General features: G+C 38.3%; 1 protein-coding gene across 1 annotated transcript in view; it reads right to left on the bottom strand.

The window, feature by feature from the left end:
* ANK2 (ankyrin 2) overlaps window positions 1-26,824 on the bottom strand; it is a 200,409-nt gene that overhangs the window by 117,701 nt on the left and 55,884 nt on the right. The window contains exons 3-7 of the mRNA XM_064510615.1: window positions 24,118-24,216; window positions 22,267-22,365; window positions 4,805-4,903; window positions 535-720; window positions 35-58 (exon numbers count right to left, since the gene is read on the bottom strand). Of these exons, the coding sequence (XP_064366685.1) occupies window positions 35-58; window positions 535-720; window positions 4,805-4,903; window positions 22,267-22,365; window positions 24,118-24,216 (507 nt within the window). The remainder of the gene's footprint in view (window positions 1-34; window positions 59-534; window positions 721-4,804; window positions 4,904-22,266; window positions 22,366-24,117; window positions 24,217-26,824) is intronic.

The following is a 26,824-nucleotide window of genomic DNA, read 5'->3' as shown; positions in this document are numbered from 1 at the left end:
AGAAAGAGTAATTAAAAATTTTTGATCTCGGTACCTCAGTCGTCCTATTCACCATCATCTGATGCAGCATGTTTTGGGAAAAAGAGGAAAGATATTACAGACTGGCCATAAAATGAGGAACTAAGTTGCTTGTTGAAATGAGTTATGCTGTTATTATGGGAAAAGCCATTCAAGCATGCAGTAACATTAAATATAAGCTACGTTCCCATGGGCAATAAACCAGTATCCTATTTAACAGGGAAGCAGTGATTCTGCTTCCATTTTTGTTTCTTCTGGTTCATAAATAATGAGAGAAAGCTAGTTACCAAAGACATGGAGGTATAAACAAAACAAAAAAGTGTAATTTTTGACTATCAGGTAGCTAAACAGTGCAAAAGTAGATATATTAGTGGTGATACTGGTCTGGCAACTTATCTTTCCCCACAGAAGAAATTCCCTTTAACTGTTATTTTAAGATGAAGGAAGTAAAGTTTGCTGCCCATAGGCACTCAGCCACGTGACTACTCTGTTACCTTGAAGACAGCATCATGTTACCTTGGACTGCACATCGGCATTATGGTCATTCTGAAGCAAGAGCGCTGCTGATTTGGTATCATCTTTTCTAGCGGCAATATGCAGAGCTGGTAATCTCACTTTGCCCTTGGTGTCATTTTCCAGGAGGATGGCCACTGCCTGATTGTGCCCTTGCTGCAGTGCAACAGCTAATGGAGTGAAGCCATCCTGGCAGAGAAGAAAGCAAAACGTACTCAGTAAGCTGAAGAATATATAGCTTCACCGAGTACCACAGCACTGTTCACACAGAGAAATTTGAAAAGCACGTTACCAGCTGTTTTCTACCTCTGCCTCACAGTCTCCAATGAAATGACATCAGAGGCACAACATTTTGTCCTCCCAGATACGACTTCAAACATTTCAGAAGCATGCTTTTTCCCTTCAAAGTTATCTCCTGTCAAGTACAGGCAAGGGATTGTTCTAGACTATCTCTACCAACTACTTCTCATCTTAAAAGAGACCACAAAGCGTATTTTAAGCAACATTTTGGCAAGGACTGGTGAGCATTGAATAGGGTAATTCTGAAAAATGTAGATGGTTCCTGTTACTGAATATCTTACATCTTCTGGGAGAAGAAAGCATATCTTCAGATGCATTTACTGCTGTTTCCCATTCTAAGTTAGACATGGACTATGACTCAAGAGAGCCAGATGATGTTTATTAATTTATTCTAATTCTAAGCAGCAAAACATTACAGTATTTGCACCTTCTGGAAAAAACAAATCAGAAAAATCTATTTTTCATTCATATCTTTAGCTTTGTTTTTAACTTATTTTCAAGAGTTCTTGCTCCTCCACATGTGCCCTGGATTGCCAATGCATAAACATGGCTGACATGATCACAACTTGCTATCTCAACTGAAGTACTACCTGCTCACATATCTGTTAGTTTAGTAGAAACTAAATCTATCTCAAGCATGGCATATAGGTGCTGCAACTACAGCTTAGACTGGAGGGCAGATAATGCATGAAAAACAGTTCTTGAGTCTGTGACCAGCAGGCATGGTGGATAATAATGAAATGAAAAGGGAAAGGAGTAAAACAAGGCATTCTACATCTAGGTCAGAAGGGACAACTAGAGAGATGATTACAGCCAGAAAGTGAGCAGACTGACTCAGACACAGGGTAAAAGACATAGGAAAGATCAGGAATTGACTGGGAATAGGAAAATGGGAAGATGCTAAAATGACAAAAGACAAATTAGGAAGGAATGAGAGCCAACATATGTCAAGACAAACATTTGAGGAATTGTGCAGTCTTGCCAAAGCGATCTTTCCCCTTAGTAATCTAATAACATTCACTCCCTCTTGCATAGAACTGTGGGTAGGTGTGCTGTAATAGCTATACAGTCATAGTTTCTTTCTGTAATAGAGAATAAATTCTGTACAGTGAATTAAAAAGGGGCGAACAGCTGATGAAACAGCTGAACTATAAAGATAATTCTCAGATTGGGGCTACATTAGGTGTTGAAATAGCTTAATGCACTTGCCTTTCGCCTCTGGAAACATGAGAACAAATCCTGGATTAGAGGACACATGAAACTGAGCTCAACCTTATTCTCATTTTATATATATATGTATATATAAGAGTGAGAGGAAACATAAAATACATCCAAACGCAGTGCTAGTTTCGTATCTTCAAAGCAAGAACAACTATTTGATCTGCACTACTTTATCTTCCATCCTGCTCTAAAAGGACACAAGCCTTTCTGCATTCCCTCTCCTATTACACGTAGAGAGCATGGCTAACAGGAGCCCTGAGAAGGCATTTCACTTCCCCCATCCCCACCATGAGAACAGCCAATCTTTCATGTCAAACAAAATGTCCTTCTCCATGTATTTCAGTGGGATCTTCAGTTCAGGCTGCCATCCCACCTTATTTAACATACTATTTTTTCATTCCATCCATCAGACTAAATCTTAGCACATATGAAAGCAGACAGCTGCTCAGTCTGTCCATCCTTCAGCAGTACTCAAATCATTGAAACCATCGCCTGAGTAACATCTGAACCCCAAACTTACCTAGTTGAGAAATAAGGGCATAGTCAAGCTTTAATTTGCGGGTCACAAAAGTAAGCGCTGACCTTTCTGATCGCAGAAGATGGATCTGGAACTGGGTTTGGAGTAAGAGGCAGTTGGCTTTTCTTCCTCCCTCCACCCCCTCATCCCTTTTTTCTCTCTAATCAGAATACACTATACATTCCAGGGTTGTCTGGATGTTTATGTTCAAGGAGCGGCCACATTAGTTATAACCGTATCAGCTTCACAGTTCCTGTAAACTAATGAATGAACTCCCAGTGCCTGATCACAGCCAATAAAAGTTGTTCAGTGAACAACTGCGAGCAGGTGACTGAGAGCTCTATCTGGCCTTGGGTCTTGGGGATCCAAAGCTGCATTGCAACCAATTCACCAGGATGTGTTTCTGCCAAGTTGCCTGGCAATTGCACAGCATTTCATGTTTCAGAAAGCTGCAATAGTAACATGATCTCCATCTATGCAGGCCACAGGAGGATTATTTTAAGAGCTGTCATCAAATGGTACAGTATCCATTGAAAGAAGGGATAGTAGAGCAGCTGTTAACACTGAAAGTTCAGTTTAAAGAAAAGGAAAGCAAGTATAAATGAACCACCATTTCAAATTCATCTGTTCATGAAAGTAAGCCAGAACAGGTAAGTTTCTCTACAGGCTGGGGAAAGGTAAAGAGCACTGTTTAATACTGCATGTCCACAGAACACAGGAGAAGCCAGCACTTTACAGTACAGAGTCTGCTCACTAGTTCCCTAGAATAAAAGAACATTTGGCAGAAGCAGAATAAAAGGAAATAGAACAAGCACAGACTTTATTATCTATGAGTTATTCCCATAGCCCTGAAATCCTCTCATTTGCCAAAGGAAGTTCTCATGATTCAGTTTCTCTTGAGATGGATTCTGGTCACCGTTATGCTGGCGTCTGTGCTGCTTGCACTGAAGTTACTACAGGTTTGCAGCACTGCAGTTAAGCTCAGAACCTAGCAATGAATACTATCCTTTTGCATATTTATGCTGATGTGGTTTGGGGGTAGAAATAAATTGTCTGAGGAGAAAGCAGTATGTTGCTAAGTGAGCTCATTGATCCTTGTTAGACATTTGATTTCCAAATTACATTAACCACAGAAAATAATGAATATTCACAGGCTATTCTGGAAGTCACAGACAAGCCTCAGAATCAGTCTTACAGCTGGTCACAGAGGTGCAAGCTGCCATTGCTCCACACTTAGGAGAACAAGAGCAGGAGGCTGGAGTAAGAGACCTCCCAAGGCCCCTTTCAACCTGAATGGTTCTGTGAACTCAGGACCATCAGAATATCTATTTTCCTCAATATTTTTGTGCACATACTTGCTTGTTTCTCACCCTTTCACTCTGTAAAGAGAATATTCTGAACTCGGCTTAAATCTCAAGACCAGATCTAAAAGGAAGCTTGTCAACAACTAAGTTGTTTTGCTATTCCTTATTAATACTAATTGGTTTTTTTTACCATTTTATACTATACGCACACACACTTTTGGACATGGCCCTCATAGTCCTAATTACAGAATGCATATTATGGACCACACACTCTGGCTGAGGAAAGGCTGAAGCAAGCCTCCAGACTACCTTCCCCAGAAAACCCTGCTACACAGGCAAGTGGGAGAGACATGCCATAATATTCTATTCACCAATTTTTGCCCAGATGTTACTATGCAGAACGAAAAGCAGCACAGACAAATCTAGCACTGTTGCTCAAGTGAAGGCATTTCTAGATGCTTGAGTTTTCATGGGACCTGCCAGAGACAAAAGTCCGTTTGAACAAAATATGTACGTCTTCACCTGGCTTATGATCCACTCTTCAGTCCATCCCCCTGGCAATCCCATTTCAGTGGGCCAAGCTTGCCCTCCTATAATTTCTGCAGTTCTGGGGTCCTCCCTTCAAAGATTCATTTACTTTTCAGAAAATTCTCTGGGAAGCTGATAGAGGAAACAGGCACGCACTGAAGGTGAGAATGCTGAGCTCACTGGAAGTTTTGCTGTTAAATGAATGAGGCAGGATTTCATTCCTCGACTTTTCATAACTTCCAGAACAGTTCATCCCTGTCTCCCATGTGTGGAAGATGCATAAATACAATTCAGTGACATGAACTGGTGAAAATTCTCAAAATATTGTTTGAAAATCTTCTGACTTTAAGTGACCTTCAAAAAAAAAAACCCAAAACAAAACCAAAAAAACAATATACTTCACCTCAGTAGCTGTGCTTTGGTTAGCTCCATTTTCCAGGAGATATTTCACCACTTCAATATGATTCTCTTGAGCTGCCATATATAAAGGAGTGAAGCCATTCTGGGCAGAACACATGAGGAAAAAATTGTAATGAGAAAACAGAATATACTAACATTAACAAATCCTGAATAAATATACAGCTAAAAATGCATTTATGCCTTTTTTTAAAACTAAAATGTTAAAGTACATAAGTAGAACAAATTAACATTTTCTAATTTAATGTGGTAATGTTTAATATCTTTTAAGCTCACAAAACTATACCTGCTTTCACACTCATTCTCTTTAGACATGTATTTTAGGGCAACAACATTAATATAGCTATTTCTCTCTGATAATAGCTCAGAGAATGTAAAGCTGACAGTAAAGTTTTATGAAAACTGACAGGAAAGCCAGAGTTTTCTCCATTTATTCCATTTACATAACCAAAGACATAATTCCCTGAAGACCACAAAGTCCATACCTCAAGGCAAGCTGAGCAGAGATGACAAAGGCTTAACATACTACATAAAATTTTGTAATACATAATACATTGCAAATCATCACACATAAGGAAATCAACCTTGCAAAGTAATGACTGCATTTCGGAGCATACAGTAAAAGTTAGTCTATCATTTAACTGTAAATACTCTTTATAATGTCCTAGAGTCGTTAAAAGAATCTGCCTTGGATAATACAGTAGTTTAAAAAAAAATTCCTCCAACTTAATCAAACTACAGGCAAATTATTAGAAACATAAGCCCTTTCTTCCCTTTAAAATACTTTAAATGCAAACAATAGCTGCAAAATCCTTATGAACAAAAGCCATGAAAGTGAGCTATTGCTGATTAATAACTTTCTTCTGAATACTTTTAGAATTGTTGAAAAGACCCTAGACATTTCTTAATTACTCTGTAAATTACAGTGTAATGTAAAATGACATGATCATCCAAATTTCTGGAAAATTTCTTCTGTCCTTGAATGGCACTCTTAGCTAGAACATAAACCATAAACCAGACTTCAACAATGCATTTTTTTAACGTTGCATGCCATCACAAGCTTGTGCATTTACACCAACAATTAGGATTAATGCAAATATTGTGATACTCTGAGCCTTGTTTCACAGAAGCCAATATTATTCTTTCTAGCAAACTTGTCATGGAAACTTTTCAGTAATTTCCTAATGAAAATCTAATTTTTCAGTCACTACATAATACATATGATTGTAGAATTGATGCCTTCACAATTCCCCTCTGCACTTCCAAATGTAGATTGCTCAGGCAAGAGATGTCATATGTTGGCTTTAGCAAGGCTTTTAATTCTGTGTTGCATAATGTTCTAGCATGAACAATCTTGGGGACATATAATTAAAAAATTGCACCTAGAGAATAGTTAACAATGGTTCACCTGCCAAAATGGTTGGATTTATTTTGAGCAGAGCTGCACAGGGCTCTGCCTTTGTCAGGTATTATTCAATATTCTCAGTAATGACTTGGATGATGGAACTGAGTGCTCTTATTACTCTTACAGACAGCATGAACAAGGCTGGTCTGCAAGTACACCACAAAATAGGATCATAATGTGAAAGGTTCCTATTACCTTGGAGAAATGGGCCGCAAATGTAATTCAGTAAGGACAAATGCCAGTTTCTACACTTCGTCAGGAATAACAAACTGCACAAATAGGGAATAACTAATTAGAGAAGAAGGTCACAGTGGTCTACTGGAGGGCCACTGGTCAGGGAGGTCATTCTGTTGCAATAAAGGCAACCACTGCACATAGATGTAAAAATAAAATATATCCGCACTTCTTTGAGAAAACATTACAATCATCGGTGTTGCTTAGCCTAGAGAAAAGAAAATCGAAGGTAAACAAGACAACAATCTTCAAATACGTAACAGGTGTCTCCAAAGAGGAGGGGAATGATCTGTTCTACGTGTTCATGATGATTCAGAAAAATAGTAATGGGTATAAGTGATAGCAAAGGAAATTCAGGTTAGGTATCGAGAAAAGCCTGTTAACAGCTGGGTAAATCTGCATCACATTTTGATGGGCAGATCCCCTCCCTCTGAATCACTGCTAAAACTAGGCAACAAACTTGAAGCACAGACTAGGCAAACCAGCCAGCCTCTTCCATGGCCACTTTGAGGCTGGGAGGCCAGCGAATCTGGATGTATGCTCTTCTTCTAGCTGCTCCTGAGACAGCTCTTTAACAGGGTTGGGGGGGGGGGGGGGAACAGTTGAGAGATTTCATCACAATGTAAAATGAAAGGAAGGTTCTAATTAGGAAGATGCAGAAGGAAAGAGGATTGCCTAGCTGAGGGAGTGAGCTGGCAGTAGGAATTATGAACAGATTGGTTTGTTTTCTATTATATTTAGACAGAATAGCACAGAAAAAACTGCAGGTAATAGAGTTGGCTCACTATTTCAGTTTTCCTTCCCATCCTGGAATGAAACAGAGTGGCAACGTATTAGGTATAACTAATGGTAATTTTCCACATCCTTGACTGGTATTTTAATATTCAAATCTAACATAGCATTTTTTTTTAAATGGCTATTATGTGCCATTTGTAAAATCCTTCTAGTATTGAATATTATCTGGCTGAATACTAGGATCATGCACACTAATAGAAATGGGTGGAATATGAGAATTTTCAAACCAGAGTAAATCAATTTACTCAAAAGCTTAGAAGATTTTTTTTTTTTTAATCAACTCAAGTCCCTAGTTCTGGAATAGGATCAGGACAATAAGTCCTGGATTATGAGACCGTAAGCAATATGTATATGACTTTATGAACATTTAGTACCAAGACATACTAAATGCATTTCCATGCATTTACAATCCTGACTGATCCAGTGAGTTTCCATCACATCAAGGAAACCCTCTTGGTGTGATACAATCATAGCTGAAACTACAGCAATTGTAGGTAGGGTAATTCTTGCATATAAAACCATAACCTTTTTCTTCTTCAAGCTTTGTTTATAGTTTTAACCTATTGTACATATTTTCCTAAAAGCTGGCTTATTTTAGAAACTGCAATGGCATACTGATTTCTATATGAAGAAATGCCTACACCAAAAAAGACTGAAAAGCTTCCCCTGAATTTCTCCCCTGGCAAGGTCAAGCTTGAATTTTCCCCTGGCAGGCTCAAGCTCACTTTCTCAGTGAATAACTGGTTTCAGAGATTCTAATTGCAATCTTCCTGACCTCAGCACTTCTGGTTCTTGGCCAGAGACTCCTATTTTAGGATTCCCAATATTACAGTTCTCCTTGGCAGAGCACAACCCAGTAGGATTACCTGTTGGCCCTGCTGGAGCTCTTCCTTCTCATTTGTCTGCTGGACACCAGGATGTTCCTGCCTTCTCCAATCCTGCACACAGTTTTTCTGACAAGCCATGGTGTGTGTGTCACCTATACAGCAAGTTTCTTTCTTCCTCGGCCAGTCCCACAGTTAAAGAGAAATGCCCACAACAAAAACACATCCTTCCCTTCCTTTCTTTTAATCCTTGACTCTGATGTCCCCTTCCCAATTCCTCATCTTTTAGTTTCAAAGACCTATACCAATACCTGTTTTCTCCATTCTGCTTCTACAGATGATACTTCAGAGCTCTAGATTTTTGATCTCTGCAGAGTGAAGAAAGCAAATTTTCCCTAGACCTTTGTTTCACTAGCCCAAGGTGTTTTCTACTGAATTCAAGACATTCTGGTTAATGATTCTCCACAGATATGTTGCAAAGCAGACTGACCTCTCCCCTCCTTCTTGTAGGATGTTAATTGGGATACAGTAGGTTTATTCAGCCTTATTAGGAGGAAAAAAAACACTTTATTTCAATAATTTTTCCTCCAGATTATGATCCCCATACTGTATAAACACAGTTCAGAAGACCAAAAATACCAACTGTGGTATACAAAGGCGACCTGGAATATGAGAAACACACGTTATTTTGCTTTTTTTGAAAGCCTGGCTCTGTTCTTATGTTGTGTCGGTACATTCAGATTTTGTGCATTATCTGTAAAAATAGAAATTAATTTCATAATGATATATGACATCCACTTTCAGACAATGATTTCATCAGAGTCCTTGTACTGAGGACAGAGCACTCAGATTTCATTATCCTCACAAATGTATACTGCAAGATATTTACTGCTATAATACAAAGTTATTATGAGGAAATAACACTAAATAGAGTGTATTTCATACTCCATTTTTTCTACTACATTCACTGATTTACTTGCTAATTTGAGAAAATGAGTAGCTCTCAATGCTTCTTCAAGCTATCAATGCAAATTGGCGAGTCTTTATATGACTCAGAATGTGTATCATTAAATCTTGCCCAGCCCTAATGAAGAACACAATTTTAAAAAGCAGAGGGATTATTAGAGCACTTAGAAAACCAAACAAACTGTTACATAGCTTGGTTTAACCTTATTTTACAGCAGGCTTTCAAGGAACCATATTCCTCGCATGGAGTACCAATGATCAGAACTATACATCCTCCAAACTCTAAGTGATTAGTACCCAGTCCACTTGAATCACTAGCCTATCCACACCTGCCCATGAAGGCATAGCCTTTAATATCCATATACCTATATGCACATATAGCTATACACATGCTAATGAGGGAAATGGAGAAAACAGAGATGTATTATCTCTTTCCTGAGTATGTCTCCTTTCAGATGATGCATCAGAGTCACCACATTCTCTCTTAATGAAAAATCTCATGTTGTAAATCCAAAGGAACATATCTATTTTACTTTAGAAGCCTCCAGGAACTATTTAAGAGTGTATTAGAAGATCACTGAGATTACCAAGGAAGACGAGATGGCTGACATCTAATGCAATTGTTTACATACAGCAAACACTTCTTTGTAATTACTCTTCAGGATGTAATTACCAATCAGAGGGTCAACACAATCAGCAGAATGCCCAACCCAGACCTGTCGTCTCCTCTGCCTCCCCATTTTACTGCAAGGATTTTTGGTTTGGGGTTTTCGTGGGCCTCTTTTTCCCAATTTTGCTTGATATTAAGGTAACAAAAAGTTATTTAGTCAAGGTCACAACTGAAAACCAAAGTAGTTAGGCTTTTTCAGTAGAACAAAAAAACTTTATTACACTTCCATAACTGTATTTCTCAAGCAACATTCAGAGATGATTCTGTGCACAAAATACTGTCCATATAAAAAGTCAGTTTCTTTTGGGTTACTCTAGAGTTTCCTCAATAGGACCTGGCACTTAAACTAACCTGGCACAGATCTTTCTGAAAGTCACTCTACCTTCCTTCCTATGCCTCCTTCTTTTACTACTCTTGTTAGAATTTCAGCCAGTCCAGTCCCCTCAAAAAAACACACATTAGCACTAAGGATGAGACAGGAATGAGACAAGGATGAGACAGGCTTAGATTACTCATGAAATAACACAGGTAGATAGTAAGATCTTCTGATTTATGCTCCTGTGTTAACATAGCCTTTTGGCAGTAAGATCATTGCTGGGGCCTTTAGGTTCAGTAACTGTGTCAGGCTTTTTCTACCCTTCAAAGCGTTGCTTGACTTCACCAACAAAAATGTAACTTCCTGAGTTATATCATTATTCAGTGACTTACATTCCAACTCCCTGGTTTTCCCATTCTTCCATAGACATTAGCCTAGACCACCGATATCTACACCCCACCTTAGCACATAGATGAAGGTAGCTCTGCCTTCACCTTCAGCTGCTTCTCCTTATCCCAGTCTCCATTAACCTCCACAGGAGAGGAAATAACCTGTCCAGCAAAGGCTATTTTGCCTCCTAACAATTCAAGCAATTAATAGATTTTAATCAATGAAGTATATAAATAACAAATGCAACACTATAAACTAAATTAAAAAATAGATCTTGAATAATGCCAGGAAATCGGTAGCAAAAGGCTTCATGGAAGAAGCAACAATATCAGAATTCTGAGAAATTTGTTGTGCATTATGCTCGGAGCATTATTTTCAGCCTGTCTAAAAATAAACCGTTCATAAGAGGATTTTATCTTAGCAAGCAAGAGATTCTCTGCCTGAAAGGGTGAATTAAGGTACCTGCTTTAACTTTTAAAACTTTCTAGTTTTTTGCTAGCTTACATCAAAATCTTAAGTATGATATACCAGTAACTTTACCACTTACTCACATTCTTCTTTCTTTTCCATTAAAATACATTTTCCATAAAATAACCATATAATCCATATTCTCACTCAAAAAAAAAATCTTGGAAATATTTGGACTAGCACATGCGTATTTATATTCAGGCAAATATGCAGTTGTTGAATTTTTGAAGATACACCCAAGGGAAATTCACACCATTTAATTTTAAATTGACAAACGTAAGGTGCCTAAAGAGTCTATTTTTGCTTTATAGTCAAGACAAAGAGAGGCTTTTCCAGAGAATGATTTGGAATATTTGAATCAGGAGCCCATCTCTCTCAGCTGACTGTTTGAGAAACATGAAATTGAGAAGGTAAAGGTAGATGAAGGAAACTACCCTCGATTAGATCTATGACTAAATATGAGGTTGCCAAAAATATTTACTGTCAGAACTGGAGCTTTAGGCATGGATTAACAGTATAATAACATATTCAGGTTTTTTTTTAAAAAAGTTTTTAAATTGATTTTCCGAAACTAAACACTTATATTTAAACTGAAATGAAGAAGCAGGTTTTCACAAGTTCCAAACTACTAAAACTCCTATAGAACTACAGCACATTTTTCCTGCAGTGAGCCTGTAGTGCCTACCGAGCATTCACATCAGTGCTGCTGAGGTGCAACATGTACTACCCACATATTGCTTGATTTTATCTTTGAATGCTTTATCATAAAAAGATCTATTTGCATAAAATGTGCCATTGCCATGCTCAGAAAATGCTTTGATGTTTGGCTGTATGTTCTACTTGATTGCCTTAGCAGGGAGTTTGATTCTACTACCACCACAAGACCAGAGCAAAAAACAGATTATGCCTTTGAGATGCATAATTTGATTCAAAGCTCTTTCCTTGTTCTGACAGCAGGAATTTGTTTCAGCTTCATATCTGGCTCAAACCTGGGAGACTGGTGAGGAGAGTGTGCTTGGTTCACCTCTTGTCCTCCTGCACCCTCTGACTGCGCTGTTGTGATGATGATGCCCCTTCATGGAGAAAGGTTTTGTTTTGTCTATGGCCCATTTTATGAGAGAGATGCATTTAGTAAAGACATCTTTTGGATTCATCAACAACCAGCTAAATTATATACTGTAGAAGGGTGGTTTTCCAAATAAAACTTGCTAAAGTACTGTGGAATACTATTTCTTAAAGAATATCCATTAATGATGAGAGCAACTTATCTTTCCTGACTAGACTGTTTTCCCAGGGTTTCAAAGCAAGCAGAACACAGCACAGTAGTATACATTCATTTTCCTGGGATATCTTTTCCTTTCGTAACATAGAAGTTAACAGAAAATTAGCACTAACAGAAAGTGCTAGTAAATAGACACAGATTAGATGTTCAAGTTTGTGAGCCTAGAATTACTCCATGTAAACTGGTGTGTCTGTACAGGAACAGGAGAGCTGCTGGATTTTGACCTACAGTGAAATTCCCTAGCCAGCATTAGCTAATCATTTAGGCAACAATCCTTACACTCATTCACACAGGCAGATTCTGTGGCCTGAGTCCCATAGAACCTAAGGATTAAAGCTGAGAAAAACATACAAGAAAGAAAGCTAAGATTACTGGATTTAGTGAGGCTGGTGATTGTAAATTATTGGGCCAAATAAACAAAAAGAACAATAAAATACTATTTACTTGTTTAAGATGGCAGACCATGAAACTAATTTGTTAAAAAAGAATAATTATGCAGTGACACAGAAGGCTATATAGAAAGCAATACTACCCCTTCAGCTGTCTCACTAATTCTCTAGTAATATAAATGGCATGAGTGCTTTCCACTCTATACTTACACCACTGCACTATAATGTCTATGAATAAATAATGTCTGGGTTTACGATCAGCCTACTAAGTTCATTCATGAGACGTCACACAGCACCCCAACTGTGGTTCAGGTTCAGGCAACCCCATTTACATGACACTTTTTGCCTTTCAGATGCAAGAACCCTTCTCCTCGGAAGTGTATTTTACTGTAAGTCACTTTCTAGCTTATATGTCAAACTAAAGAGCACAAAGATGCTATTTTAGCAGCTTCGAATATCACGATTTTCTCAAGAACAGCAAAGTAACAACGGAGTCTGAAACAGAGCCAGGCAGACATCAAGATGTTCTGTGCCTTGAAAAATATGTCATTTTTACAAAGAACGAACCTGTAATTGAAACTGTGCTGATGGAGAATAATGGGAAGAGAATAAATTAGTCATGCAAAAGAAAACATGACCTTGATACCAGGCGTAACTTAGCACCCAAAAGCTTAGCCCGGGCAGAGTCTGGCATATGAATTCTGGACAATGTCCCAGGATAGCATTTGGGGTTTTGCCTTCTGTCCATGGTCAATACTGAAAACAATTTATTTTATGCTTATGGTGGAGGGCTTGATGGAAGAAAACACATCTATTGTGTTTTCGGTAATACTATGTAATATTATATAGTAATATATTATATAAATGTTATAAAATATTATATGTTATATAAAAATAAACACATTATATCTAATTTTTTTATATATTTTATAAATGTTTATATGTATATATAAAATTTATTTGGTTGTGACTCAGCTATATCTGCACTCTCACAAATACATGCTAATAACATTTCCATTTCTTGTTTCTCATCATCTCAGTTTGCATCAGTGAAGCAGGGTGAAATGTGGCATGTTGGTCTGGTTAACCCTTACCTTCAGATTGATACATTGTTTTATTCCAGGCTCTTAAACTTTATGCAAAAAAATACAATTCCTTTCAATTGAACTCTTCAGGTTCTGACCCGCACCATTAATATTAGACCCTGTTATAGCACTTAAACTAACAGGGATTACTGTAAATTAACAAAATAGACTAAGACATATGTTGTGAATATTTTCAGTTTGTTTTCAGCCTGTGTTGGTTAGGGACATGTATGACAAGATCTGATATTATTTTGCTTTGGATCACTGGAATCTACTAATTAAAAGCCATCAAAACAAAATTTAGATGTTATAATAAAAATGGTCATTTAAGTAAAACTGAACATTGCTGGTAGCTTTTCCTACAGACAAGCAAAACATTACTATTTTTCTTGTCTGTCTAGAAAATCTTGAAAATGTGATCTAACCCAAGTCTGATGCAGTGATGTCTGTGTAGGCAGTCTGAAGATAACACAGGTGCAAGCTGCATTATGATACAGCACCAAAACATATTTGATATCATGTCACTGCTTTATGGTGTTCTAAGATGGACCCTGATACTCTAAGGTAGAATAAAGAAGATTCATTTCCCTGCCTCTCTTAGAAGGAAAGGTTGCCTCAGGAATATCACTGCTCCAGGCACAATGCAGAGCTAAAGAATACCAGCTTATAATGTAGGAAGGGCCAGATTGCCATATTTTGACCTTATATATAATAAATTCTCTAGCTAAGCTTGAACAGGAATAAATATAGCAGCTGGTTGAAGGAAGTGCTTTTTCTCCTCTGTTCAGCACTTGTAAAACTGCATCCAGAGTACTATGTCCAGTTCTGGGCTTCCACCAAGGAATCTGTTAACAAATTGGAGCGAGTCCAGCGGAGGGCCACCAAGACGAGTAAAGGGGTTAGAGCATCTGACATATGGGGAGAGGCTGGGAGAACCAGGTTTTTGTGCAGCCTGGAGGAGGGGTATTGAACTACTGCCTTCAACTACCTAATGGGTGGTTATAGAAAAGATGCAGCCAGTCTTTTCTTGGAAGTGTACAATGAAAGGATGAGAGGGAAAAGACCCAAGAAAAGAAAATAGAAAAGATCCTTTTAGAGAAAGCCAACTGGTCCCACATTTCTAGATCACCATGCTGCATCTTCTGTAAATAACATCATAAACTGGGCATCCTCATGATTTTTTTTCCTTTAACTATATGATTTTGGGAACTGGAAATGACCCATGTGATATCAACAGTCATTATTTTATGTTCATGCTTACTGTAAGAGACAGGCAGCTGAAACTTGGACTAGCTTAAGGGAGGATGAATAAGGACATCTGTCCTTTCAATATTCTTAATATATTACCTTTGGTTACATCTCTCAAAATCCGCTGAATCCATCCACCACAAGGAATTTCCTTTTTTTTCTCCAATGAAGAGATAATGGGCTTGATCCTTTAATACATTAACAATGATGAACTGCAGCAAAGGACTCATCTTGATATACATCACCTCAGAATCTGACTCTGACTGTGCTGATACTAGAGCAGAATGCCCATTTGGTGGAATTAAAACCATTTGTCCTAGTGGGGTACGAAATACTCTGCAAAATACAGTCCATTCTGAAAGTAAGAACATCTTTACAAACCACAGGGAGAGCAATCTGTGGTAAAGCAAATCCCAACATATCCTGAGACAGACAAGCTCATCGCTTCTCCAAGAATCATCTAAATCTTCCCTCTCGCTTGGTAGGAACACTGAACACAGGCATTCAAAAAGCTCTCTTATCACTCCTGTTTGGGAAAGTATATTAAGGCTGAAAATTTTGTGCTACTCTTAGGATTCCTTTAACCTCATGAATAGTATAGATAAAAATACTGCAGCGGTCACAATAGCAGCATCTCCTACTTTTTGAAAGAGGAAGTGGCACCGTAACAGGAACAAATGTAAATGAAAATACTTCTTGGCTAATGTGTTTGCAATGAGCTTAAAGAAGGATATAGAGGAAAGGAAACCAGAGCGCTTTTAAATAACAAGATCAGCTGAGGGGAGGACTGATTTGTCTAATCCTTGCTTTCAGTATCTGGGTCACTTTAAATAATCAGATGATTAAAAGGTAGGCTCCTCCTTTTGTGAGGGCCCCCAAGGGAAGCACTGGTCAAAGCACAACCTTAGCAGCTTAGGGAACTCATTTTCTTCTAACCTCAACTGCAGAAAATTTAAAATTGAAGGGAAGCATTTCTTCCTTAAACAATGGGCTCCAAGATACAATAATTCCCTTGCAGTTACTGAATGAGAGTGAACAGTACTTCCTCTTTTTGGCTTTAATTTTTCAGCTATTTTTATCTCAATTACTTGATATTTATCAAGCCTAAGTTCTTCATTTTAGATATCATATTATGAGGTACGACTCTTTACTAGGCTAACCTTTTTAACCTCGTTTGGAATGGATGAAGGTCAGGATATATCCATTCCATAACGTGTGTGGTCAGAATACATCATTTTTACTGCAGTAGGGGATAGCCTACAGATAGACTTACTTATCAAGAGTATTGCAGTAAGGCTATTGTCGCATTTGGCAGACTAACATTCTAGCTATCAGACATCTCTGCCCCCTCTGCATGAGTCAGATGATACAGCTGGACTTTAAGAGAAATTAACAGGAGATAAACTTAATTTTCCAAGTGGAGGGGTTGGACTGACTGAAACAGGCAATGCTTTGTCCACCTGGCAAGAAGATCAAGAATTGGCATCAGAACTGATGCCAATGAATATGCCACAAAAGTAGATATTCATTGAGAGAAAGATTAGAGAAAAGAAATCCTGTTCTAATGCACAAGCAATAATTAAAAATAGGTTTGGAGGTAAGCAAGTGATCCAGCTGTGCAAGAAGGAAACCAATGGGCTGGGTGGAAAGTGTGTGCATGTGATGAGCAGCCAATGCCACTTACCTGCTTCTGGACAATGAAACATTTCAGTGGCCCCTAAGCACTTTTTTGGAATTCACCACTGAAATTCAGAAGTATCTAGAGGATCACCAGCACAAGGGAATACATGTTGCAAAAGGTCACATTATATCATGGGATGACCTTGTTCTGCTCTTCAAGGAAATATAATCAAAGCTCAGAAGAGTAGCATGGATAAAACATATTTGAAAAAGTCACAGTAAATCTGTGGTTACCCATGGTACATTATAGTTTGTACCATCCAGTCACTAGACAAGGTTTTATATTCTCAGTGACTGCAGCATGATGAGATCTGGACATGATGAAAACATGGTCAAATCGAGAAGACAAATTGCAGCTACAATGGATTTGTGATTTGATGAAGCTCATCTAGAACTGCTCCCTCAACCATAAGCAGAATCAACCAGGTGGATGTTTTATAGATATTCATCATATAAATGTATTTTCTCCAGTATTATTTGTAGCACTGTGCAAAAGGCAACTCTAACTGAGCCAAATAATTGCAAACTTGTTGAATTCTAGGTGGAGATATGCCCAAAAGGCGCAGTAATTTCCAGATCTCTCTGGCCATTTCTGGGTTTGCCCTCATTTCAGCATTTGCCTGAAACATACTCAAGGAAGATGTCAGCTCGCAAATTATATGCATGCAGGTGAAAGTGGAGTCATTCAATTAGCAATCACTGCGCAATTAGGCTTTGTATCAAAATAGAAATTACTTTCTAAAAATAACAGTGATGACGTATTAGCTGGAAAGGAACACATTTTTAAAAAGATAGGAAGATGAACAAAATAACAGCTCTGAAAGACTAACAGAAAACTGAAGGGCAAAGCAAAGTATATTAATAAAAAACCAAAATCCATAAAATCAAAGTCCTTGAATGCTTAATAGCCTCAGATAGCACAGATGGGTTTTGTAATCTCAGCGGCTGCAAATTTTTAATAGCATTTTCTGAGATAATTCTGTTATTTCGTTGGTCTAAAGAACTGAAAATCAGTGTAGTGTTTCAGATGTTGCTTCTGGTAAGTTTTGATAAAGGGCAATGTTTTATGCAATTTAACTGAAAAAGAAAAGGTAAATGGTAAGTTGAACAAATTGGAATTGAGATCTTTTACCTATCAGTCTATAATCAGTGAAGCAATTTTATCACCATGGCAAATTCTTATCACTGGAAATGAGAACGACCTTGACAGATATTGAGTTCTTTAAAGAGGAAGTTATAGAGCAACTTAAGTACTTCACTGGCATTAGATCACTACCACTGAATGGCATTTAGCAGGGCCCTGAAAAAAATAGTGTGAAATAACAGAGATACGCAGGAGAGGACATAATATACCCTCAATATCAGCAACTGTTTCTTAAAGATTTAAGAGTGACAATGTAACATCTATTTTTAAAAATGGAATTGAGATAAAATATATGAAAGAGAAACTGAGCATTTCAGTCATAATTCCTTACTTTTTTCTCCAAGTTTACCTTTAATTTTGTATTTTTATCCATTTGTCCATCTGTGATATATTTCCTGACAGAAAATGTAGTAATTGAGTATTTATGCACATTCTCTTCATTCTTTTTTTTTCTTTATAACTTTATATTTTTTTCCCACCAGCTGTAAAGTATGCTTGTTTTTTAATCTTTATCTTTTATCATAAATCAAGTGTCTATTCTTTATTAACTTTGAAGTTTCTATTTTTTTCTGCTTTTTTTCCTTATTTATTGTCTATGATGCACATCATTCTTGAGCATATCAATGCAATCTTGAGTAGAAAGGCAGCATTTATTATCCCTATTGTATTCACAGGGCATAGAGATTAAATGGTAAATCGGAATCAAGCTTTCAGGAGTCTGTTCAGAGCCTTGACCAAAACAGTACATCCTTTCCACCCACTATTAGGCAGTATCTGTTCAGTCATATTCAAAGTCAATGAAAACATGTGCACACACACCAAGAGTATTTAAAGCACTGAACAGAGATATTACCCAAGCTCATTCAACGCTTACTAGAAAGAAGAAAGATCTAGGTAGCTCATTTCCTTCTCAGTGCACTGCAGTTTACTGCTGTGTTATTGGCAACGTTCTGCCCAGAAACGGACATGACCGAACGGCCCCTATGAAAGGCCCACCTTCCAGCTGAAACTACCCCTCACCAGCAGCAGCAAGAGCCTTGGACTCCAGCCTGTTGTCACAGGAAGCCAGACTGCTCCCAGGCAGGAGCAGAGGCCGGAAGACCAGGCCAGAAAGGCTTGACATAGAAACTGTCTACTGGGAAAGGGAGTTTGGGAAGGCTTCCGTGCTCCACCTTAGCCTGCTGTTCCTGCATGGCGGCAGCAGCAGCTGCTGTGCAGATCCCTTTGGCAAGCACTGGAGGAACTATTTGGCTATCCAGACTTTAGCTGCTCAAGCAGCTATTCTCTCTCTCTTCACAAAAAAGGCAGAAGGCCAGAAAGGGGAAAAAATCCCTCCATCAGATGATATCCTACTTGTACAGGCCCTCCATAGCTATTTACAATATCCACCAGCAGCTACAAGGTGAACTGGTTAGACAACAAGAACTGAGGTGCCAGCAATGTGCATTATACTCATCCAGAAACATGGCAAGAATCTGAACCAGGAGTTTCATCAAAACCTACATGGTCTCTGCTGGTCTGAGCTGGTGCCAGAGCCTACACCAAGAAGGCCTGGACGAAGCAGGCAAGAATTGGGACAGCAAGGTGGGGTTGAGTTAGAAATTACATAACCAGCCATGGAAGACCCCTTTAGCCAGAGCTTGCGGGTGTGGTGCTGCTAAGGGATATTCCCAAGAGTGTTTAGGTGTAGAGGCAGGTGGGGGACTGGCTCCCATTTAAACCCCACTCCCTTGAGCAAAGCAGGGTTGCAGAACATCACAAAATCCCTGCATGAACGCAGCAGACAGCCGATCCTCGTTATGGCTTTGCATATAACCCTGTACTACACAGACATGAGTCCTCTGCACATACTTCTCCTGGGAGAAAAAGAAAATAATGGACTACCAGTGATGGTAATGCACTACCAGGGACTCTACAATTTTACAGTGGTGGGCAAAGAACCTCTGTTACCTGAAACAGAATGAATGATTTACTTTAAATGCTATGATCCTTTATTTATTAAGATATAATTAATTTATAAACACTAATCAAAGTCCTACATTTCATCTTTCTTGATTGATGTCAAGTCTACATCTCTCTTCTGGGGTTTCTCTTAAGATTACATCCTCATGTCTAAAATTATCCTAATTTTCAGATGCTTTGTTGAATATCTTAGTAACACTGCATCTCTCCCCCATTATTCTGAAGGCTTTAACTCCTATCATGTAAATACAGATTTCCATGGACAGGATGTAAGAGCTTACACCAGGTTGCCCACTGTCATCATGTGAATCTATGTGTTCTTATCCACTGAGTCAATTCGACTTGGATGATAATTCAAGGAGCAAATACCTGTTAACAGGCCTCTGTACAGTGCACAGAACATTCAGTGCTACCAATAAATGTGTTTAAAACTAGAATAGCAGATAAAATCATAATAGTGAAAACAATTTCTGATTTTGGCAGGATTTTTTTTCCATACTTAGAAAACATTATTTCTTTTCCAACATAAGGAAAGGCCTTCATGAAGACTTTTTGAGTGATAATGCTTCATGAAAGTAACATTTTTATGATGACTTCTCTTACCACTATCAAAACTCTTACATTAAAGACATCACTTTATCTTCCTATACACATGAAGAAGCTGAAAAACCATATGCAGAAATTATCCAATTAGGACATTATGAAAGGCGTTTGCTAAATTTTTGAGCAATGGAATTGCAGCATTCCTTAGCTTGAATTAAATGGAAGTAGGGCATGGGGAGTAACCAACCATCAGTTGTCCTGAGAGCGCTCTTTAGCACAGGCTTGGAGGCAGAAAACATAATAATAAGAAGAAATCTTGGACTCAAGGCAGCTTAAAGATCTTTTCAATTTCCCTGTCTTAAAATATAGAAAAGGCATAGACACACCTGTTCATTTTGTAGTTGGTTCATTCTATTGGTTCATCTAGTGCCCTCTATTTACTTTACCTTGCCCATCATATATTTGTCGCCTTCTATTTAGTTTACATTGTCCACCATGTATTTGTGGCATCAAACAGCAAAAAACCCCAGCAAGGAAGATGTTAAGCTAGTCAGATTTGGGGTGGACGCATCCTTTCACCAGCTTGGCTGTGTTCCTAGTGATTAGGGAATACTCTGCAGAACAGGGCTGAGAAAAGCAGCTCACACAGGCCCAGCTATGCTTCCCGAACTTCTCTTCTGTCAAGGTAGTTCCTAGCTGCCCTGTTTAATCAGATCACTCTTTTCTTGTTCTGCTCACGTATCGCAGAAAAAGAAGAGCTACAAGCCCATTATATTGCCCACAGACAGTAAGTGCTAAGAAAATTTAATCTGAAACTAATCTACTCCTGAAGCATGACTTGTTTTTCTCATTGTCTTAGTTTACACCATTACTGTACAAATCATATTTGTGGTCATCAAATGATGCACCCAGATTCAGTATGAACAGTGTTAGTTAGCTTGATTTACTTCTGAGAATGTCACAAGCTGACGGGATGCTTCAGAAAGATCTTGTTTGAATAAATATGGCAGTTTCTTTATCATATAGTAGAACTTCATCCATACCATCTGCTCAGTTCTCCATAGCTACAGACAGTTGCCACAGTTAGGAATGCAGAATTTACAAACAGTAACCAAATAATTCTTTTGATAAATTGTTTCTAATCCTGAACAGAGGAAATAACGCATATCTCCAATATATGCAGTCATAATGTGGTAGATTGCTATGTGGTGCTAATAGGTGTGTCTACTTGGGAGGGCAGAGGAGATATGGGCAGTTGGCTCTGAAACCAAACCATCGTCTAGCTGGTTTGCAGCCTGTTGTTCACTGCGAATCCAGCCCATGTTGTTTACAGGTCTGAAATCACGGCAGGGAGACAGCTGCCACTACAGCCTTGCCCAAACTGGAGAGAGAAGATTCTCTTCCAGCATTGGCCATCAGTCAGTCTTTGCAACATTGCCACCAAGTTCCCTGGTACATTTTGGAAGAACAGACAAGCTTCATGTCAGTGGAAATAAAGGAGCTCTTTTTACAGTTGGTTTGCCTGCCAGGACAAGGTGAATTCCCCAAGATCAAATGTACATTCCACTCTTTGATGTAAATTCTTTCTGATCACATAAGAATGAGTTCAGAAGCCTAGAGTAAGTTGTCTTCACATTTTAAAACCAACAAATAACCATGAAAAGCAATTTTATAAATCAAATCTTTGATAAATTTTCTTAACACTCATCAAATTCAAGACAAACATATGATGTAACATTTCTACACTTAACAGAATTTTTTGAAACTACCAATTTCTTAAAGCCTACTAGGAAGAGATATTCTTAGAGATTTCAATCAATAACAATGCAAGCTTATATATCACACAACTAGTACATTGATGATTCAATTTGTCATTTATTTTTACTTTACTTACATACCAGCAAATGTCATCTAACCCTCAATTTGACTGATTTGTCAGGGCTGGCATTAAAGAAAAGGTTTGGAATTACTGCCTAACTTCCCAGATCTATTTTATAAAACTTCACCAAACAACTCTTAGAAGAGAGAAGTGAAAATAGCATCATACCTGAGACTGTGCATTGATATTGGCTCCTTCCTTAACCAGAACTTTGACAACTTCGGCCTGTCCTGCTAAGGATGCAATGTGCAGGGCTGTATTCCCTTTCTGTTATGGGGGGAAAGAGAGACATTATTACATTATTTTTCTTTATGAATCACTTCAACCAGCAGTTCTTTATAATACTCAGCATACAGGCCTTCATTTTTTGAATACTGTTTTACCTTACAGTACCATGAGGTTCTATAAACATCGTATGGGATACAATTGGTAATTGCAGCAATGGAGATTCCTTTAGTTGTTGTGTAACACTAACATCCCAACATAACTTTTGAGTGCGATTTTGGAATTTGATTGGGGCATGGAAAAAAGTTCTATGTAGAGTTTAACATGAGCTGACATTTTTTTTCTTCAGCTCCAGATATCACGCCTGTAGAAAGTAGCAGAAATCTGGGAGTCCTAAAATTCAAGCTGTGTATCACATGCAAAGTGAAATTTCCTAATACAAGACTTAAAAGGAAAATCTGAGTATTAAGGAGCAAAAGAGAACCCTCTAAATGTGGAAGAAAAACAATTTTTTTCCCTCTTCTCTAATTGGCATAAAATTTAAATGCATATTATAGGTAAGTAATTAAGAACTTTCTAAAAACAGAACTAGAAGCACAAGAGAAGCATATGCAAAAAAAGCAGGGGGAACTGCTCATATTCACAAATGGCCATTTTTGATTAGTACAAGAAGCAACATGACGCTGAGAAGAGTCCTCCTCGACTTTTGGATGGGTTGCAAATAGGTTAGGAAAATGTAGATGAAGTGCTCCATTAAAACCCCCTCTCACAAAGAGCAGCAGTGAGACCACTGCTTTTGTAAGAGGCTTCCATTTTTTCAGGCCAGTCTCTCAACCCCAGAAACACTATCTAAAAGGGCTTTATTAAACAAACAAGACCAGATGCCTAAAGACTCATAAAAACAAAACAAAATTCCAAAGTACCACCTGGAAGCTGGTGGTTCTACCAATAGCTACACTGCAGGGTGAATTAAATACATTTTTGAAGGAGAGAACCTCATTTTCTCAACGGTAATAGAAACCACAAGTGGAGTAAGAAGCTCTTTGAGCTGAGGACCAGCCTTGAGGGAGATCCCAGGCATCAGGCCTCACAGAACAGAGTCGCAGGAACAGAGATGTGGGAACTAAACACAAAGTCTGGGCCCAGCCAGTCTGCCTAGAGAACAGAGCAGCAGCCCCCAACACCAGAACTAAAAGCAGGAACTGCTGGGACTGACCGCAACCTCCATTTCTGCAGTCCCACCCTGGGCTGGGCAAAGACACTAGGAGTCAACCGCTACATCAAGCTAGCCCATCACAAAGAATCTACCATCAATGGACACGTAACGTACTGCTTGAATGTTTCAGACATCCTCGTGTGTACCTACGTGTGGAAGAGCGGAAGGCAAAATGTATTATCCTGCAGGTTTTTTCCATTGTGTCCCTGAGTGAAAGGGCTGCGGGCATGATACAATCACTCACCAATTTTTGCAGATTTGAGAAAGCCTACTATTTTGAGCTATATTCACTCTCACTGTAATGGGGAACTGTCATTGGAAATAATGAAATATTTGGCATCGCTAAAACTTTTTAATGCTCTCCCTGTGAACGGATTGCATAAACAATAATTTTTCCATCTTCATTTACTACTGATGAGCCTCAGCAAATAACATAGGCTCACAGATCATAATAGAAGTAACATTTTAAATACCAATGGGGTATTTATCTTATTTTGTACTTCTATTTTTTTTCTAAATTTCTCCCATTTATTTCACATTTCCTTTTGTGAATAAACTTAGAGACATGCATAAATTACCTTAGTGGCAGAATCCACAGCTGACCCTCTTTCCAGTAATTCTTGTACCAGTCCCACGTGCCCTTCTTTAGCAGCCAGGTGCAGAGCATTGAGTCCATTCTGTAAGCACAAGGACCATATCAGTTACAGATATCAGTTCTGAAGATACACATTCCCACCTTACCCTGGTATAAGAAGAAGATTAGCAGTTAGAATACTATACATGTTAGCTGGCTGTCTACATAAGTCAGATATTTTGGACTTTGCTAGTTGAGCCAAGGCACTGCATCACAAAGCTTCTCTGATAACATTTTTTCTCATAGCAACAAAGACATCAAAACAAACTGTATTTTGCAGCAAGCAAATAACCATAAGAAATTCCTTCCTTTTTGATCGTTTCACACTTCCCTGGGCTATCTTAGGTATCACCATGGAGCCCATTATTTCAAAATTTGAGTGCATATCTAACTTCTATTTACTGTAATCTCATCTACCCCAGTGACATATCATCTTCACAGAGAAATCACAGGACTTAGCCAAATGTACACAGGATATATCTAGTGAATCAGGATTATTTCAGGCTGATGTGGCTGTCCTGAACTCTGGACTCTTCTCCTTTCCTCTGGGACAGCTGACATCAATCAGAAGACCACTAGCACTAGAGTAGAGCAAACTATTTGTTGATTATGGATGGTTTGTGAACCATCCATAAAGTGGTTATAGCAACCACTGACTTAATACAAACACAAATGGTTTCTGATGAACAAGTCTTCACTAAACTTTGAGGTTTTGTAACCTCATTCATAAAGGGGAAAAAAAAATGAAATATGAGCTAAGATTTTCAAAAAAAAAACAACCAAAGAAGCTAGACACCCTAAATCCCTTTCACATTAAATGGAATAGGATACTTTATCTTATAAATTCCAGCCATGGAAACTGTGCATCTTCCTCATCCTATTATCCCTATTCCACCCAAGGGAAAATATAAAATGACACTCCATTGTAACTTAATTGCCAACCTATTTTTCACAATCCCATCGTGTTTTTCACAGTACATCAGGCAGGTGACAGCAACAGATACTGCCATTGCCCTCAAGCATTCTGCTGTTTTGCCATATTGCAAACATCATAAATAATACTCAGGTATCTGTGTGTGTGTGTGTGTAAATAAAAGCATCAAGCTTAGTATTGCATAATTTTTATCACTTTACTAGTCTCTAAGCAGTTCATAGTCACTTGAATTATGTAATAAACAAGCAGCTTTCTGGTCTTTTGTTTGTCCATCCTCATAGGCAGTTCAAGCTTGCAATTCCCCGTAGGATTTTAAAGCACTTAGCACTTCACAGGAGACATTTAATGGGAGTAGGTCCAATGGCTACAGACACAGCAATCCAAATTCATTTCTGAAGTAACTCCATTTAATTCTGCATTCACGTGAGCATGACATACTTTGCGGTCAGATTCAGAAGCACAACTCTGAGAAGAGCAAAGAAACTGAAGGAAGGATACATTCCTTCAATTCCAGCTGCCAAAAGAAAATACCCTATGCAGCCTGGTAGCTAGGAAATGCTAATGAGAAATGTGGTTTCAAATCCCATCATGCGGGGAAAGATTCTTCCTGCCCTAGAAGAGCCCTCTCACAGCTGAGCGGCAGAATCCAGGGATGGCAGCAGTGGCACACCCCTGAACAAAAAAATATTTTTAGCCAAAATCATGTGGTGAGGTCGGCCATAGTCATCATGATGTATAACACTGGACATGTCAGGGAGTTTTTTGCAAGCTGAAAACATTCCAGCCAGCTCTAATCTTGTTTTTTAATCTCTGCTGAGTATTAAGTTACCATAATTACTACCTAGAGTGGTTGAAAGTTTTGAAATAGTATTTTGTGAGGAAAAAACACAGCGTTCTCCTTGTTTGAGAAGAAAGAACTATTTGTGTATCTAATCTCATAGATCAGTCATCAGCGCTTTCCGAGAGAGCATGAACAGTAAGTTTTGATTCCTTACAGTTGTACACAGCTGATGTATTTCTGTGAAGTGTATTAACTTTTTTCACTCTTTTTAAGCAGACAGAAGTCCACAGGCAACAGCACAGAAACTGAACTACTGGATGGGAGGAGGACAGCAAGCCTGCAAAGTGCAATGTGCCTACATAAATTGTGTGCACACACACACACGCATCTGGAGAACAAGCTTCTTTTTTAATCTAGCATGTGGCAGAATATGAGGAAAGCAAGGCTTGTCCCAGTGCTAAAACAGTAGCAACCTCTTAAAATATTTGTATTTATGGCTTTAAAATGCATATCTAATGATACCACATTAAGCAGCTGAAGCTAATATTGTCGCATAGATTGGGTGATTTTTTTGCAATATGGGATTTTTATCAGATTCATTAAAACATATGCAAAATTAATACAATGAGGTTCAGTAAAAAGATTAAAAGAAATTACAGCCTAAATGCAGTTCTTACTGTACACATTCAAATACTGTAACTACATGTATTTTCTCTTACCTTTTAAAGTAAAATAGCAAAAGCAAGCATTGTACTTTAAATGCTAAGGGCCAGCACAAGTACAGCCTTAAAGCAAGCTTTGCTACTCCACGTTCAGAAAGTTGCAATTATTTCCCAACCCACAAGGCTGATTCCTGCCACTTACGATGGTGGAAGTTCAGATTAAATCAATGCGACTCCCCCATTCCTGCCAACTGAATTCTTGTATATTAGAACA

This window comes from Dromaius novaehollandiae, chromosome 4 (genome assembly GCF_036370855.1).
Source record: "Dromaius novaehollandiae isolate bDroNov1 chromosome 4, bDroNov1.hap1, whole genome shotgun sequence".
Classification (NCBI taxonomy): Eukaryota; Metazoa; Chordata; class Aves; order Casuariiformes; family Dromaiidae; genus Dromaius; species Dromaius novaehollandiae.
Note: the sequence above shows the minus strand (reverse complement) of the source record. Positions and strands in the feature narration are given on the sequence as shown.